The sequence below is a fragment of the Lotus japonicus genome, chromosome 1 (genome assembly GCF_012489685.1).
Source record: "Lotus japonicus ecotype B-129 chromosome 1, LjGifu_v1.2".
NCBI classification, from domain to species: domain Eukaryota; kingdom Viridiplantae; phylum Streptophyta; class Magnoliopsida; order Fabales; family Fabaceae; genus Lotus; species Lotus japonicus.
The window spans coordinates 6607414-6625606 of record NC_080041.1 but is presented as its reverse complement, the minus strand read 5'-3'; the positions used below and the strand labels follow the sequence as shown (position 1 = coordinate 6625606).

Sequence of the window (18193 nt, the reverse complement as noted above, 5' to 3'; positions counted from 1 at the left end):
TCCACTCCACTACCACTTGATAACGCCCCGAAAGACGGGACAATCATGTGAAAATATCCACTCCACTGCCACTTCAAGCAAATCAAAACATCTCAAACCAATAATCAACTTAGAGTAACCACATGTTATTCATAATTTTAACAAGCATAAACACATCAAGCTCTATTCCTCTGAAAATGCGGAAAAATGAAAATTTCGCGATTCCGATTTTTCTTGCGCATTCCTCTGTGAATTCTAAGATAGGTTCTGGCGACAGAATTCCAGAACTCAAAACAGGTTTCTTGGAATTAAATCAAACGATCCAAAGTCGGTGTAAATCGATTTTACCCGAAAAACTACTTTTTGCAGTTGATGTCGGATGAGAAAACTTCGTTCTGAAGAAAGATTGAAAACATTGAAATAAATAGGTGGTCGCGTGTGGAATATTTGTTTGAAGCTCCGAATAGAAAAAGTCTTCATCGTCGGTTGATTCTAGGTTTCTTGAACTATCAGTGATTCAGTTTCGGCAAACTTTCGAGTATTGGAATTTGACCTTCGTACATTCCAGGGTTTCGTATCGAAACGCTTGTTATGGAAAGGAATAAGAGAAATTCTTATATTCCTCTTGAAGATTTTTGGAATTTATTCCTATAGTGTTCCAAGGGTTAAATTAATCTTTTCCTAAGGTTCTTGTCCTATGCGTAAACGAATAATACTTGCGTCATAAGTTTCGTCGATTCGAATCTTGTCCTTAACCTTCTCGTGAAATATCTTCTCCATACATTTATTCCATTTAATAAATGTTTATCCAGTTTTCTTACTTCACGTTACATCGAACTTATTCGTGAATCGGAAATTTCACTAATTTATTCTAAGCTTAAAAACTTGGGTCTCACAGTTTGCCACTGTTTTTTTTTTTTCTGGTTGTTTTGCTCCTGGGTATTGCCTTTGCTAGTTCAAGGAAAGTGCATTGAGGGTGTGCCTTTGCATACCAGGTTGGGTTAATTTCGTTGAAATGTTCATCTGGTATTCCTTGGATGCGTGAGCTTATATTGGGGGGAATTTTTGTGGCTTTATTTGGGAAAAGTATTTAATCCTTTCAAGGCAAGGATTGTATCTATATGTCCCTCTCATTCAGATGTGAAGAAGAGATGGAGCATTGGGTGAGTGGTTTGTTTAGGAAGAAGTGGACACAAGAGATAGTGGCCTTGATGGTGGACTGGTGGCTGGTTGGGAAGGGGAGGAAGAAGAAAACAGAAAAGACAGGGAAAAAATCAAAATTGCCCTCTGGTCCACCGGTGGACCAAAATAAAATTAGTCCACCCTAGTGGGCACCTATTGAACTTGTAGTAAGAAAGTAATGAAGGGCAATGCAGGTACACATGAAGCTACCCTGCGCAGGGCCGGCCCAAGGGTGAAGCCACCCAAGCAAGGGCTTTAGGCCTCCAAAAAAAATTTATTTTTTACTAAGTAAAGTAGGCCTCAAATTTTATTACTAAGTAAAAAAGCCCCAAAAAATTAAACATTAATAGTTAATACTAATTTAAAAAGGCCTCACTTAAAAAATTTGCTTTAGGCCTCATGTATTGTTGGGCCGGTCCTGACCCTGCGGAGCAGTGCAGCAAATTGAACACACGTGTTGCTTTTAGATTTAGTTATATGAGCTGGCCAATAAGAGAGAAAGAGAAGCATCTGATCATTCAATTGAAGCCAAATGTAAAGTGGGGTCAATGCTTCACATGTGACCGGCACGTGTTTCCTTTAGGTGGTGGATGTGAATTTGTCCTCTGCTTCTAGTGTTAGTCGTTCACACATGTGGGCCGCGGGCCTCAAACCTGGCCCATCATAGCCCAATAATTTTTTTACAATCAATTGAAATTTTTATTCAAAAAGAAAGGACACAATTCTATTGAATATAAGCTCAATGTTACTAGTGAATTTTAGGTGTTAACTGTTAACCATTATATTTCACACCCCGATAATAATGAGATTAATTTATACCTCGTTATTAGTGCACTAAGCGTGATAAAAGACTGATTAATAATTTTTTTTATTTATAAATGTTGAGAATCAAAGCTTCAATCACTTACTTAAGGGATGAAGTGCTGAATTCCACTCGTGAATTATAAAGAAGAAATAATTAAGTTACAACTTAAACAACGAATGTGTTCTTTCCTTATTTGCTTTATGCTTCATAATGGGGCTTTGAGTGATTACTTGTAATAATTTACTCCATAGTTACTAGGGGTGTAAGCGGGTATGGTCCGATCCTCGAATCCGATTAAACCGATCCGACCCGAACACATTATGGTGGGTTGGATCGGATCATTGGTTCGGTTCGGATTTTATTTACTGAATCCGATCACCATCAGTTCGGGTATCGGATTTAGGGATTGAAAAACCGATTAATCCGAACTAACCCAATGAATTGAGAATTTTTTTACATTAACCTCAAACAATTTCAACCCATTATGTAAGACCCAAGTTTTTAAGCTTAGAATAAATTAGAAAAATTTCCGATTCACGAATAAGTTCGATGTAACGTGAAGTAAGAAAACTGGATAAACGTTTATTAAATGGAATAAATGTATGGAGAGGATATTTCACGAGAAGGTTAAGGACAAGATTCGAATCGACGGAACTTATGACGCCAGTATTATTCGTTTACGCCTAGGACAAAAAACCTTAGGAAAAGATTAATTTAACCCTTGGAACACTATAGGAATAAATTCCAAAAATCTTCAAGAGGAATATAAGAATTTCTCTTATTCCTTTCCATAACAAGCGTTTCGATACGAAATCCTGTAATGTACGAAGGTCAAATTCCAATACTCGGAAGTTTGCCGAAACTAAATCACTGATAGCTCAAGAAACCTATAATAGACGGTTGATGAAGACTTTTTCTATTCGGAGCTTCAAATGAAGATTCCACACGCGTACACCTATTTCTCTTGATGTTTCCCATCTTTCTTCAGAGAGAAGTTTTCTCATCCCACATTCAGAGCAAAAAGTAACTTTTCGGGTAAAATAGATTTACACCGACTTTGGATTGTTTACCTTAATTCCAAGAAACCTCTTTTGAGTTTTGGAATTCTGCCGCCAGAACCTATCTTAGAATTCACAAAGGAATGCGCAGGAAAAAAATCGGAATCACTCTTATATTTTTATCTTAACTCTATGAGTTAAATCCTCCGATATCTAAACTAATCTGTACCGGTTTACAAAATATCTATTCATCCTTATCTGATCTCTACAAATATCTATTCATCCTTATCTGATCTCTACAAATATCTATCCATCCTTATCTAATCTTTACAAAATATCTTCCATTTCATTCACTATATATATGTTGTAGCTTGAAAAATGAAAAACAAAAATCTCACCAAACACTCACCCAAACCCGCGGCTTCAAGAGGAGGAGGAGGAGAAGAGTTTTTCGCCAATTCTTGCCTGATCGTTCCACAGTTCGTTGCTACGCGTAGGCCTCAAGGTACTGATGTTAATCCTTACTTCTGATCGTAAATTCTGCCGCTTTTCTCTATACTTTTCTGTACTCTAAGATTTGAGCTTTTTGCAAAACTATCCAAATAACTTCATCTTTCTATCTAAACTTATTCCCTGCGTGCCCCTGAGCATGTTTAGCGGATTACATTTCGCCGATTCTCGCCGAATTGCCGCCGAGTTTCAATTCTGCTCATAATACCCATTTTTGGCTAAAGTTCCAACCTTTGGGCTTAAAACCCTCGACTGAGCTTAGCGTTAGTAAGATTAGTCGTCATAATCGTCGTTGGTATCAACCTCATCTAATTTGTTTTTCGAAATTCTAATTTTTGAGTTTCCAAGCTAATAATATTGACCAAAATACCCCTGCGACAGTTTTCGATTCGATAATTTTTCTGAGAGTTTCCCTGGCCTAGATATCGCCTAAGAATACCTAGGAATCGATTTAGATCGAAGAAAAAGTTCGGGAACCCTATTTTACATAGTGGCCGAAACCTATTGCTTAGGGTACCGTGTCCAAAAATAACTTTTGGGTCTCTATGACCTGAACCATTGCGTAGCTCTTTCGATTGTCGAAATTTTGGCGCTGGTTTCGTGTCATTCCGAGTTCTGTAGCTCGAGTTATGCTCGTTTTAGCGAACGGAGTTCTGTTGTCAATTCGTGCCTATAAAGGAACTCTGAAGCTTTAAAAGCTTTCTTTCCGGTTTCGATTAGCGTTATTAGATAGTGTTACTTCTAGTAGGGCTTGTGTTGATGATTGTGTTTCCTTGTTCTAGGTTCACAACTTCCATGCCCAACTTCTACTCACGAAGGTAAGGGTAACTCAGTTTTAGACTGTCTTTGAGTCTTGCCTGCTTTTATCGCACTGCCTGCGTTTGAGATGAAGATGTTTATATTGATTGGCATTGGATTATGATTATTATGCTTTCAATGTTGTATGCTTGCTTATGTTGACTGTTTCTGAGGCTTGTGCCAAATGTTTTATGAAGGCTTCGGCCGAGTAAACTTATTGAGACGTGTGTCTCCGTTTTCTGAGAGGCTTCGACCGTTTACTGGTTTCTGTCATTGAACTGAGTTGGTATGCAATTGAATTGAGTTATGTTCGTTGATAATAGGAATAACATGTGGTTACTCCGAATTAATCATTGGTTTGGGGATTGTTGTTGACTGACTTGGCATATAGGCTTTGGTCCTTAAGTGGCGATGAGGTGGGTGTGGTCCCACGTGATTGTCCCGTCTTTCGAGGCGTTATAAAGTGGCAATGAGGTGGGTGTGGTCCCGCGGGATTGTCCCATCTTTTGAGATGTTCTAAAGTGGCGATGAGGTGGGTGTGGTCCCACGCGATTGTCCCGTCCGGAGTGGCGTTAAGTGGCAATGAGGTGGGTGTGGTCCCGCGTGATTGTCCCGTCTTGAGAGACGTTGCTGATCGATCCATTTTGGTATAAGCATATAGTTGCATTATAGGGAACTAACACCTAACCCTATGTTGTTGGATTTTAGTTATTAGTTTATTGATATCTGATTTGATGTTATATGTTAGGTTGTCGATATTTGAATTGATGTTATATGTTAGGTTGTCGATATCCGAATTGATGTTATATGTTAGGTTGTTGATATATGAGTTTAGTTATGTTGTTGGTTTATTTACCATGATAGGTAGTTAAATTTGAATAGCATGATTTTCTCTTTCATACATGGTAATTGTATGGAGTTAACCCTTTCTATTTGCTACTTGTTGTTTGGGCGCTTAACGCTATTAGGCGATGGAGAGCCTTCCGCTGAAGCTTAGCTGTTCAAGTTGGAGACCGTGACCGTGGGCGGTCGAGTAGAGGTGGATGAAGCAGTTTCTTCTCCCTTTTTGGTGGACTATGTCTGAGTTTCTTTTTTCTTCTGAAAACTCTGTTGTTTAAACCTTATATTCGCCACTTGTCTAAGTGAGCGTACTTACTTTGGAAACTTGTTCATGATGATGTAAGACACTATTATTATTATGTCGGGAATGGGTTGTTGAATAACGTCTATGTTATATATTCAATTATGTTCAGCTGTTTCGAAAAGGAAAAAAAAAATATATTGTGTTTTCTTAGGATTAAGAAATAGTCCTTAGACTTGTTAGGTTACTAATGTGACTCCTCAGTTGAGAAATTGGGGCGTTACACATTACATTACATATTTATATTTATATTAGAGATGTTAGTTTTATTTAGATTATATGGATTATGTCATTATCAAACGTTATGTTCTTTAAAAATGTTAGATTTTTCTATATTATTTATAATTTTTCACATTTTTAGAATAATTTTCATGCATATCTCCAAATAATATTTTTATATTTCAAATCCGACCATCTGAACCAAACCAATCCGATTGAAATCGGGTTTGTTTGGTTCAGATTTAGAAGTAAAAATCATGAAATCTGAACCAACCCAAACCGAACATGTTTGATTGGTTCGGACATTTTATCACTCTAAATTCGAACCAATCCAGTCCGATTACACCCCTAATAGTAGCTTATAAATCATAAGCGCTTATGACCTTGCGCTTAATTAAGCTGTGTTTCCAAACGAGACCTATATGTACTAACAAATTGTTGGTCTAGTGATAAAGCATTGATTGGTAGCCAAGAAAATAAAAGGCAAAGTTCATCTTCCTAGAGTGCCATAAACAAATAAGAGAAAATGAGATAGAGTTTCGAAGGTAACGTTGATGATCGTAGAGATGTTTTATGAAGAAAACCCCTCAATAATGATTATGAAGTTGGACTCAATACTTATAGACATGCACAGGAAAGATCTGAAGGGTTTCGTAGATAATGAGAACAAAAAAAAATGGAACCATGATCTAGGTTCATTTGAGTGGGCACGATTGTTGATGATAAAAGTTGAAGAAAACCAATGCGTGGAGTTGGAAGAAATTGGAAAGACACTTGATGAAATTGTGGTTTATGAGAGAAGTTATATCGTGAGACATGCTCTTTGAATTTTCACATAATTGGGATACATTTCAAAGAGAAAATGGCGAAGTATTTTTTGACTTTCTGACTAAAAAATTCTTTGTGACAATCCTTAGAAGCATGATATTTTGGTGCGTATCTATTAACCCAAAATTTTATCAAGATTTAAATTTTGATCAAAAGTGGAATATAGGTCGAAATCTTAAATGTTAAAGAGAATTCGAAACGTAAAGTCTCAAGACTCTCGAAAAAAGCGTAACAAGGTCGTCAAAGAGTTATTAGGCTAAGGTAATGAAGGAATGTTTTTCGACCTTTGAATTTCGAGTTAAAGTTTGCTTTTGAAGACTTGGTGAAATTTGGAGTTCATTGTCCTAAACACACATCTCTGCATTGAAGCGTCAAGTTTCAAAGCGATGACAAATGCAGTAATGTAGTTTGAAGAGTCCACGAAAAGTTACATGTTTGAACGCACGAAGACCGATGGTTTACAAGGAAGTTTGATATTCTCATACTCATGTTTCTCTTACATATTATTCCCTCCGTTCCCTATTATAAGTCACATTTTTCGAAAAAAATTTGTTTCAAAATATAAATCACTCTCTAATATCTATGAATCATTAAATAGTTTTTTTCAAATTCACCCTCATATTTAATATGAAAGAGGTGATGAACTTTAGAAATATTAACGTGGAGAGAGAAAATCATAGAAAAGTAAATAAGGGTAATATAGGAGAGTTAATCATTTGTTTTATAAATTTATTACCAGTAACTAATTTTCTTAATTTAAGGGAATTAGTTATTTGTGACTTATATATAGGAATAGAGGGTGATCACTTTTTTTATCTCTTATCTATTTTATTACATTATTATGACTTATTTCTCTCTCCTATATTTATATTTAGGCTTAATTGCACTTTTGGTCCCCCAACGTTGGCCTTCCTGCGAAAATCGTCCCCAAACTTTAAAATTAGCAAAAAAACGTTCCTAACGTTTACACCCGATTGCAAAATTGGTTTTCCGTCCAATTACATAAAAAAAACTAACGGAATATTCCTCAAAAAATTAATTAAAAAATCTAGTCTCTGAAACATTCATCATCTTCATATTAAAAACCCAGAAATTCATCATCTTCATCCCATTTTTCCTTCATCTTCATCATCTTAATTAACACCCTTTTCTTTTTCACCTTTCCACCATAACCTCTGCACTTCAACTGCAAGCCACCACCGCCGTACCATGGATCACTCCTCTCACTTCCCCAAATCACATCATCACCACCACTCGTTCTCGCTCTCCGATATGAACCTCTACACACCGCCACGTTTGCCAGCAACCGCTTCTCCTCAGATCTGCCCTTTCCCGATCTGAACCTCTCCTTGTTGGTTTTAGCGTCGCCGTCGCCGCTCACCCTTTCCCGATCTGCCCATCACCACCACTCGCTCATCACCTATCTCAGATCTGAACCTCTGCACACCACCACGTTTTCGCGTAGCCGCTCTATTCGCCGCCATTACCATCATCCTCTGGTTTTATATCGTCTCTGACTCTGATGGCGGAGGAGGAGGCAGTGGTTTTTGGGTAGTGGCTGTGGTGTTGGTGGTTGGGAGAGAGGGATAGGTGTTAGTTACATTGTCTGAATGTTTTATCTCAAACCATGAAATGGGTCGTTGAGAGATTTGGATTTGGTACCTTCCATTTGATCACATTGTTCATCCACCGTAAATAATTAATTTTGTTTTCTTTTTGTGTGCTGGGTTTGTCACTGTGGAATGTGTGTACTTTAGGAATTTCTTTTCAGGTTTGGACATATTGAGTGGAAGGAATTGTTATTGGTGAGATGGATCAGGCAAGAAGTGTAGGTAGGGGTGAGATGTTGGATCGTGTTGACGAAGGGGTGGGTGGGAAATGGAGCCATTTGAGTGAAGGAGTTGCAATTGATGTAGTAACTGGTCCTAGCTTGGGTGATAGAGTTGCAGTTGTTATTGGTGTGATCTGGGTTCTTCTTCTTCAACCTCTCTCTCCAACAATGAACCTAGAAAAAAGAAGATTTCCAGTAAAAGGATAGAAAAAAGGATGAATTTTAGGTTTTTGTTTTATTTTTTTGTTTTTTATTAATTTTTATCCCAAAATTCGTTAAATAGTGGATGGAATTGGACGGAAAACCAATTTTGCAACTGGGTGTAAACGTTAGAGATGATTTTTGCTAATTTTAAAGTTTGGGAACAATTTTCGCAGGAAGATCAAAGTTGGAGGACCAAAAGTACAATTAAGCCTTATATATTTATGTATCTCTCTACTCTCTAGAGGTGAAGAGGTTGGAAAGGTGCTAGAATCAAGGTAAACTAGCTGTTAATTGGTGATTAGTGTTCTTTCCCCCAAAATCACGGAAAAGCTAAGGGGCAAAAAAGTAAAAAAATTCTCTAAAGTGATCGAAGAAAATGGGAAAGTCACTCCCATTTCCCAAACACGCTCTCATCTCTCTTCTTCTTCTTTCAGTATCTTCCGATCAGACATCAATATAGTTTAAAGATGGAGAGTGGTAGGAACTCACGCTGTGCTGCTTGCAAGATCCTCCGTAGAAATTGCACTCAGAATTGTGTTTTTGCTCCACTGTTCGAGCCCCACAACAAGATGCTGCAGGTCTGTTCACTCTCACTCTAACAAGTTTATTTCAAACTTACTCGACCAGATATAAAGGGATTATCATGATGTTCATGTTAAATGCTCATGGTGTTCTGAGTATATTCAACCACATCACATGTAATAACTTCAAGGTGTTCTGAGTATATTCACCATTATTATAGTTCATTTTATTTAGTATGAATCATCACCATTAGTGGGAGTTATGAGCTGTTATTTACATTTATGATTTAGTTTCAGATTAATAGGTAAAATTATTGTCATTTTCCAATTATGGTTTTCTTGTATTAAAAGGATGTTCATGTTAGTATGAATAAAAGAGTCTCAGCTTTTATGTATAGCCTTCTAAATTCAAATTCGCCTATAGTTCCAACAGGAGTGCTTCCAATCGCCTAACATTCCAAATCTCTTCAATAACTTGGTCTCTGAGATGGCTGCCACCACTCAATCAGAGGTTCCGAGTGGCGCGGTTGATTCTACTGGTAATTGATTAATGGTTATTCTTTTATCTGAATATGCATTGTTTTGGGCAGTTGATAGGCCGCTGAAACTCCAAGCTCTTAATTTGCAGGGAAGGCGAAACACAGAATGTTATTCAATGAGGAGGAAGGATATAAAGATGGATTGATGCATCTTCATTTCATGAACCTATGCACGAGTGAACATGGCAGGCTCTTGGTAAAGCAGAGGTTAGTCGCCTGTTCTAGTATTGAGGGGGTAATAGACATCAAAACCTGTAAGAAGAACTTCAAGGATTGGTTCAAGCAAATCAGGAGGGAGCCGGATAATCAATTTCAAAAGCATCTCAATGATTTCATAACTCTTATGAACTCCCCCGACTTTAGGATCTTCTGCTACAATATCTACCAGTCTACCGAGCGCGTCCCGTTGCTACCGACACCTCATGTTTCTCAAGATACCATCTCTTTAAGAAGCTCTGATAAGGTGGTCTTTGAGATGAATAAGATGGTTGCAATCTCTGAATCAAAGCTTCTTAAAGACGTTATTGAATGTCACCCAAATGAAGATGAGATTCCCGTGCCTCGAGTATCCAGCCTCGTCCTCCCGGAGGTCATCTCCTTTTGCGAGAAGAAACTCAAATTCGATCAGCTCTTTAAGAGTATTGGGGAGATTTTGAAGACTGTTTTCATCCCCTACCAAGCTTGGGTCACACGCTTCGTCAACAATAATCATAGCATTTTCTCTCACTTGCATGATGTGAGTTGGTATATCTTGTTAACGATTGATTTCACTTAACATATATATATCTATGTGATTATAACTGGGAGTTCTTTTTTTCCCCTTGTGTGCGTTTTGTAGGCTGCGAACTTTCTCAACATTCCAAGCCTTTTTGAGTTTACATCACTTTTCACTGGACTGCAAGATAGAGGTGAAAACGAAAACAAAATTCAAGAGACATCGAAGTGGTATTCAGCATCATCCATGCTTTCAACTATGGGGATTGATATTGGAGAAGCTTCTTATATTTCGCTAAATTTTGGATAACTCTTGCATTTCATTGCAGTTCATCACCTCTTTCTAGTTATATGACATGATTGTATTAGCTTATTTTTCCTCAATCAATTTTTATACTCAAACTTCTTCTCATAATTGATTGGTTATAGAATCAATTGCCAAGAGAAATCAATAGAAAATGGTTTTGTCATCTAGGTCACTCCATTACTGGCTGAGGTCAACATGTGAGGGTTACTTTGATTCCAGCTCACAAAGTTATGTAAACTTATTTAAGTTGTAGTAATATATTACATTGGAACAAGGTGTTTTGTGTTTTGGTCAAAGAACCAGGTGTTAAATATCCACTGGGTAAGTGAGAACCGGATTAAAAGCATTATATGTAACTATTGCTCTGACTAGGTTTGCAGCTTATGTAGATTAGAAGCATTATATGAAACTATTTACCATTATTTTTTGGGTTTCTATTGTTTTTACTATAATCATTTTTTTAAAATTAACCTGATAACCTAGTATAGCAGGCCGAAAGATACTTGTGTAAGGTTAAAAAAAACTTTGTGCTTCTAGTATAGCACGATAGTATATGAGCATTTATTTCAATTTCAATAATGTTTCTTGCATAGCTTAATCAGGATAAAATACACCTCTAGAAGATGAGACATGGAGAAATACACTTAAAGTCTCGGGTCCTACCGTCCAAAAATGAAAACCTTTATTTTCTTTTTGGATTTATTGCAGTGACCTCTTTTGATTTCTGAAGTTTATCTTTATTACACTAATATCACTTCTATTATTACTGAAACAAACACTCTTTAAAAGTAGCTATGCCAGAGTATATGTTTACGTTTCCATTTGTTAATCTGAAAGTAAAACGTAAGAATTCTCAGGGTTTATAACTCCAAAGCATTTGTCAAAAAAATGCTCCAAAGCAAAAACGGACTTATCTACTTTCAAATTTCGATCAAACATTTCGACCGATTTTTTTTCCAATCAAACATACCATCTTTGGTAATAATATTGCTATGCCCATGTCAAGTGAAGTTTCTCACAAAGACAAATCAAAACTTGATTCCTCTTAGGAATATTCATTCTTTTGTGTATATTCTTAACCAAAGAGCATTCTTTACCTGGTAATTTAATATTGATGATGAATTTGATGTCCATATATAAGAAAACAACACATAATAGATGCAGTAATGACATATATCAAGACAATGAAGGAAGCAACAATGCATCAAAAGTAGGGAATAAGTAGTACATCCTCCAAAAAGTGCAAAAGAGGGATAACATTAATATGTTTATTTAACAGAAAACCATGAAAGAAAAGTAATTACAAGAATTGGTTGTGATGTGACTCAAATCCTGGAAGGGATCATAGGAATATTATTCTGAAAGTATGCACTAGCAGCAGCAACTCCACTTCCAAGCTTTACAGGGTATCCCACATCGTTCAGTATCATCTCCACACCAGCAAGACAACCCAAGAGTTGCAACTGCAAAATACATTTTTAAGAAATAACTATACCAAATGTAGCAACTCTGAAGTAATTTAGTAAATGATAACTCTTGACATTAATAATTTTATATTACATTTTAGCTTAAAAATGATCTAATGAAATAGAACAGAATCTTGCTGCTACATATTCTTAGCATACTTCTGATAACATGTTAGTAAGATTGAGCAAGTTCAGAGATTGAAAATTAATGTAATGGCAAGAGAGAATAATTATGATTCTCATTGCTCAAATACAGTGATTCTCATTGCTCAGATGATGGGTGATTGAGAAATAAGTATTTACCTCATTCAAGTTGCCAAGATGTCCTATTCTGAAAACCTTCCCAGCAACTTTGTTTAATCCCAGTCCTAAGCTCATGTTGTATCTCTTCCATGACCTTCTAACTACTTCAGCAGCATCAATGTAAGGAGGAACAAGAACTGCAGTCACAGTGTCACTGTACCACTCTTCTTTTTGGGTGCAGTTCTTCAAACCCCATGCTTCAACTGCAAGCCTGCATTTGGCAGATTGAGAACTTATCGGATTCTTTATTTACAATATAGTAAAAAGTTAAAATTCTTTATCAAATTTCAGACATCTTTACCCTAAAGTAAGAACTCTAGACAATGATTATTCTAAGTTAATCAACTTTGATATATCCACACCACTTCCTTTTTCATTCGAGTTCCAACTCTTTTTTCTCCCTAATGTTTTCTCTTTTTCTATCAAAACACTGATCATATCTCTCACTTATCTCTCTTTTATCCCTTGTCATTCTAGGTGAAGGTGGAAATGAGGTGTTTCTGAAACATTAGTGTTAAGTTAATGATGTTTCAGGGGAGGAGGGGCTGCCCTTAATAATGGGATTTTTTAGGTGTTCATGTAGTATGTACTGCACCCTTTACAATATAGACACTTGTCCTCTTATAGTTAGTTTTTTTTTTCTTTTAATTATTTTGAATAAAAAAGAGCTAACCACTCATTTGTGAGAGAGGGAGCACAAACTACTCAATACCACAGTAGTAGTATAAAAGCATCTCCAATGCAAGGTTCTTAGTTCTTATTTTGGAGTTAAGAACTAAGAACTTTACCATTGGAGGTGCTGACATTGACTCCTTAGTTCTTAAAAATAAGAACTCAGTTCTTATATAAGAAGTTTTGCTTTTTGAGTTTTTAGCTTAAAATATTAATTATTTTTCTCTCATCCAAATTATTTTATTACTTTATGAGGTTTTTTTATTACTTTATGAAAATAAAAAAGTATAAATAATGTGGTTGGTGGGACCAAATGAATAGTGGTAAGAACTAAGAACTCATGGTTGGAGCAAAATTGCTTGAGAGTTGCTTAAACACATGTGGCAATACGGGCCCACATGAATAGTGCTAAAAACTAAGAAATAAGAATTAGCATTGGAGATGCTCTTAGGAGTTTTACTTTATGAGTTCTTAGCTTAAAATATTAATTATTTCTCTCTCATCCAATTTACTTTATTACTTTATGAGTTTTGTTTTTTACTTTATGAAAATAAAAAGTATAAATAATGTGGTTGGTGGGACCAAATGAATAGTGGTAAGAACTAAGAACTCATGGTTGGAGCAAAATTGCTTAAGAGTTGCTTAAGCACATGTGGCAATACGAGCCCACATGAACAGTGCTGAGAACTAAGAAATAAGAACTAGCATTGGAGATGCTCTAAGAACTGAGTTCTTATTTTTAAGAACTAAGAGCTCCATGTCAGCACCTCCAGTGGTAAAGTTCTTAGTTCTTAGTTCTTCACTCAAAAATAAGAACTAAGAACCTTGCATTGGAGATGTTCTTAGTGTGTATTTGAATGTCAATTGAGTGCAATGTGAACATACTTTCATTCCAACCATAAGAAGGGTTTCATCAATTTTTTGTCTCGAAGTGAGTGTCTGTTTGCACCAGCACCAATAGATACCCAAACATAGTAATAATGATTTTAAATGAGAAAATTATGGTATGCCTCACTCACCTGGTTGCATGGCCTAAACGTTTGTGCCTTAAAATCACATTATCAAGTCCTTCCTCAAAAATCAGGTCAAGAGCTTCTCTGAGACCATAGAGCAACTGAATGGAAGGAGTGTAAGGCCAATATGTTCCCAACTTGTAGAACTTCAAGTAGTCATTCCAGTCAAAGAAAACTCTGAGTGATTTGGCAGATTTTGAAGCCTCAATGGCTTTAGGACCTGCACAGACAATGCCTAACCCAGTGGGAAGGGAAAGAGCTTTCTGGGAGCCAGTCACGGCCACATCCACTCCCCATTCATCCATGCGGAAATCGAGAGCACAAATGGAAGACACTCCATCCACAATAAGAAGGGCTGGATGCTGGTAGTCATCTGAGTGCCCAAAATACAATGTGAGAACCAATTTGTTATAGAATAGAAAAAAACATTATAAAAAACATATTTGTGTCGAAGACTAATAAAACTTATTTCAATTTATAACATGTTTGGATCAGCATATTTTTCTCAGAATGGCACCTAGAAGCCAGAAGCTACTCATAGAAGTTCCTCCAAGAAATTGATTCTGAATTTAGAATCACTAGTAGAAGGATTTCCAAACATGCTATTAGGAGTCTAGAAAATCTTTGTCAAATCAAATATTTGTCATGAAACCCAAGATATAACATTTGAGTTCAATGATGTTGCATGTCAATATTCTGCCCAAGTTTCAGATGCATACTAAGGTCATAGGAATGAATTCAAGGAAACATGACCAACAAAGTAGCACAAATTTCAAGATACACAGCAAATTGGGAAGCTTCAGCACATAAATAATGTCAAAATGCTATATTGATGTTCTTCTCTCTCTGCTGCTATCCTAATACAACTAGTTCCTAAAGAAGACTTTGCAGTTACAGAATCTTTATTCCATGAAAGGGCAAGCACATATCAATACATCTACATGCAAAGGTACAATGATGACACCAGAAGATATGATACGGCATCATTAGCAGAAGACAAGTCATGGCATGCTCACCGAGAATTTTTCTCACTTTGGCCAAGTTATTGGTGACCCCGGTTGCAGTCTCATTGTGAACAATGCAAATAGCCTTTATGGTGTGTGTTCTATCTGAAGCAAGTTTTGATTCCAGAACATCAAGATTGGCACCCTGGCCCCAATCACTTTCCACAACATCAACATTGAAGTTGAGGCGTTGCTGCTGGTCAATCCAAAGCAAGCTGAATTGGCCAATCAGGAAAGATACAATACGATCCCCAGGAGATAAGGTATTTGTCAGTGCACTCTCCCATGCACCAGTGCCTGAAACAAATGCAGGAGCATTACTTAATCAGAAGATGTGATAGGCAAGTAAAAGCAACAATTTTTCGACAATACCAACCCAAAAAAAGACTACTATTTTTCTTCTTGTATTAACCTTAGCATCATTGTTATGTTTGTAACCTTCAAAATACAATCAGACAAACACACCACAAGGAACTAGAACAATGTAATACAACACTAACTATAACTAGTATTCTATGATATCATCTAAGAACTCAGCAGTCAAGTTTCACGTTGCTATGGGCCAAGATACAGCCAGTCGGCCCAAGTAAGTCAATCACTATTGGGCGAGGATCGGACTAGACTCTTGGAAGACCATGACTATGCTAGTTCGTTAGGCCAGCTATGTCAAGTTAGTTAGGTTGTCTGAGCTATACAGACGAGGAGGACCAACGGTAAACCAGGTATAAACACTGTCAAAATACTCTAGTCTGACTTGAGCGTCAGAGTGCCTTTGGGCGCACATGTAGTTCAAAATTTTCCAATCCAAATAATATACTCCAAAATTTTGATATAATCAAAGGAATAAATTGAGCTTGAATGATCAAGATTGTTGACTAAGTATTTAATAGATGCATTTGGGTCATCAATCTGAAATAGGTATCTGATATGGTTAACTGAGCACAATCCTGATTCCTTATGAGTTATGAGTAAGTAAGACAAGAGTATAATGGACTATATTTCACACTATATACCACATAATACAAATACAATGAACAACAATATGGCATGTCCATGTATACAATACCAGTTGTGGGGAAAAGAAATGGGATTCCAGTGCTAGTCTTGAAAATCTTCTTCACATCTTCAAGCAGAGTTTTTGTCAGTGCTGGTATTGCTGGAGCACGGTAGTCCTCATTGTTTCGGTTCATAGCCCGAATCACTTGTTCAGGGATGTTCGTAGGCCCTGGAACAAACAGATGGTGTCGTCCGGGTGCATTGTCCATCTTCCCCTGCTTAGAATTTCAACCTCTTTGAATTCAAGCAGTTTTTTAACTTTCCCAGGCAACAAAACACCACCTATATAAAGTCCATTGCAAAGTGTTAACAACTTTTGAATCAACAGACCTAAAACTTAAAAAGTGTATGCTGCTTGAAAGTAAATCATAACTCATATTTGTTGAAAATATCCCTATTTACACTCATCTATGCAATGATATTACAAGGATGGATTATCAATTATGGACTCAGTAACAAGTCAAAATGAGAAATGATAGAAAATGACTCAGTGCATGTTCGGAAACCCTTCTACAATTGATTATGAAGCGAGAATTAATTTTGGGGAGAAGTTTCACTGAGTAGCTTCGGGGTTTTAGAATTGACTCTGATGAAAGAGATCAAAACATGCTCTTAGTACCATTATTGCTCCATAAGAATGATCAAGGGATCTATGAAACTAAAAATCTATACAGATTCAGAATTCTTTCCACTAACCTCCCTACTTGATCATTCCACTTCCAAAACCTTTTTTCCATTCAAAGACAATTATTATTTTTGCAAAATTCAATTGAAAGAACCATACTTATAACAATTACATGCAAAACTATAGCAAATATGATATGTAACATCTGAATTCTGAAGAAAACACATACATACCTTTGATAAGAGAGAATCCTCAGTGACTTGTTTGGTACTTGGCAGGGGGAAGAAAGAAGCGTGCCCGTGAGTCCGCCTTGATATCATACAAGAGAATCTTTTATATATATATTTGAAAAAGTGCTAATGACCAAAACTAATATTTATTAATTTATTTACCTATTTATGGGGAGTGACACAATATTATACGTAAGCATGCAGTAAATGTTTCCGGTCATAGTATTTTTTTTAGTCAAATTCGTGTTCACCAAAAAACTGTAAAAACATCTCTACCAACAAGGTAGAACATAATAATTAGTAGATTTTTTTTCTCGCTTAATTTTCTCTCTCAAAATTTAATCTAACTTTTCCTTCCTTAACTTATATATCTCACAGCTTTTGCTACGTAAGTTATCCTGATGAGATAGTTGAACTACTAAAACATTTAGTCGAATTTGAGATCAGATACCTAAACGGTGTATGTGGGGAAATATTTATTATGAGAGGTCTACCCACTCAATGTGAACTTCTACTCTCAAAGGGCTTAATCTCATTACTGTCAACTATGAAATATCTTAAAAAATCAAAAAAAAAAATGAAAAAGTAATAACATCTCTTTACACCATTTTTTTCTCAATCTTTTTATTCACCTCACATATCACATATAACACTTATCATTCTACTCTTGTTATATCCCCACTCAATAGGTCTACACCTAAATCATTTTCGTATCTTTTAAATGAAGGAGAACCAATCAAATGTAAAGATGGGACCCAATCACTCCAAACGTGGCAGATAAGAAGAATAGACTATGCACCTTGCCGCAAAGGATGAGTGAGAATACTCAGTTCTGACTTGGATTTGCGCCTACAATTCTCAGCCTATTTTATTTTTTATTTTTTTATTTAATCTGATGTACAATTTTCTTGATTAATCATCTCCTTAACTTTTTGTAGTAATAAAGATCTTATTTTATTTATTGTCCATATTTACTTATTTTTCTATTTTGAATTCAATACAATAAAAATGAACAGGAGTAGATGTTTAATTACACAAGACATGTTTACTCGAGTTAAGACTTATAATTTTTAATAAGAGATATTTTTAGACAATTTCACTATGGAACCAATGTACTATGGGATTCTCGTGAGTCTTCTGGCTTGGTCAACTAAACAAGTTGTATCATATAACCTCTGCAGTTACATATGTTAACCACAAACATCTTAGCCATATAAAAATATTTTGACATATCATGAAAAAAACATT

The 18193-nt window shown here is 36.2% G+C and overlaps 2 protein-coding genes across 3 annotated transcripts; one reads left to right on the top strand and one right to left on the bottom strand.

The window, feature by feature from the left end:
• The first annotated feature begins 8798 nt into the window (after positions 1-8798).
• Positions 8799-10964, top strand: LOC130733290 (uncharacterized). 2 transcript variants are annotated; one of them, XM_057585420.1, is made up of 4 exons: positions 8799-9073; positions 9450-9555; positions 9645-10291; positions 10394-10964. In XM_057585420.1, exons 1-4 carry the CDS (start codon positions 8963-8965, stop codon positions 10577-10579), a joined length of 1050 nt encoding a protein of 349 aa, XP_057441403.1. In that variant the 5' UTR covers positions 8799-8962; the 3' UTR covers positions 10580-10964. The 2 variants fall into 2 exon arrangements, with proteins under 2 accessions (XP_057441403.1, XP_057441402.1); XM_057585419.1 differs by having other exon boundaries at positions 8802-9073; positions 9441-9555.
• Positions 10965-11761: 797 nt separating this feature from the next.
• LOC130733289 (serine--glyoxylate aminotransferase-like) lies at positions 11762-17090 on the bottom strand. The gene is made up of 6 exons (XM_057585418.1): positions 16949-17090; positions 16101-16372; positions 15047-15331; positions 14037-14403; positions 12346-12556; positions 11762-12039 (listed from the first exon to the last, which is right to left on the bottom strand). The coding sequence occupies exons 2-6, from the start codon at positions 16297-16299 to the stop codon at positions 11902-11904; spliced, it is 1200 nt and encodes a 399-aa protein (XP_057441401.1). The 5' UTR covers positions 16300-16372; positions 16949-17090; the 3' UTR covers positions 11762-11901.
• Positions 17091-18193: the final 1103 nt, after the last annotated feature.

Coding starts and splice junctions, on each gene's coding strand:
- LOC130733290 (XM_057585419.1), top strand. CDS start 8,963: ATGGAGAGTGGTAGGAACTCACGCTGTGCTGCTTGCAAGATCCTCCGT. Junction 9,074..9,440: donor CCCACAACAAGATGCTGCAG/GTCTGTTCACTC, acceptor ATTCGCCTATAG/TTCCAACAGGAGTGCTTCCA. Junction 10,292..10,393: donor TTTTCTCTCACTTGCATGAT/GTGAGTTGGTAT, acceptor TGCGTTTTGTAG/GCTGCGAACTTTCTCAACAT.
- LOC130733289 (XM_057585418.1), bottom strand. CDS start 16,299: ATGGACAATGCACCCGGACGACACCATCTGTTTGTTCCAGGGCCTACG. Junction 12,557..14,036: donor CGTTTAGGCCATGCAACCAG/GTGAGTGAGGCA, acceptor TGCCAAATGCAG/GCTTGCAGTTGAAGCATGGG. Junction 12,040..12,345: donor ATCTTGGCAACTTGAATGAG/GTAAATACTTAT, acceptor TGTATTTTGCAG/TTGCAACTCTTGGGTTGTCT.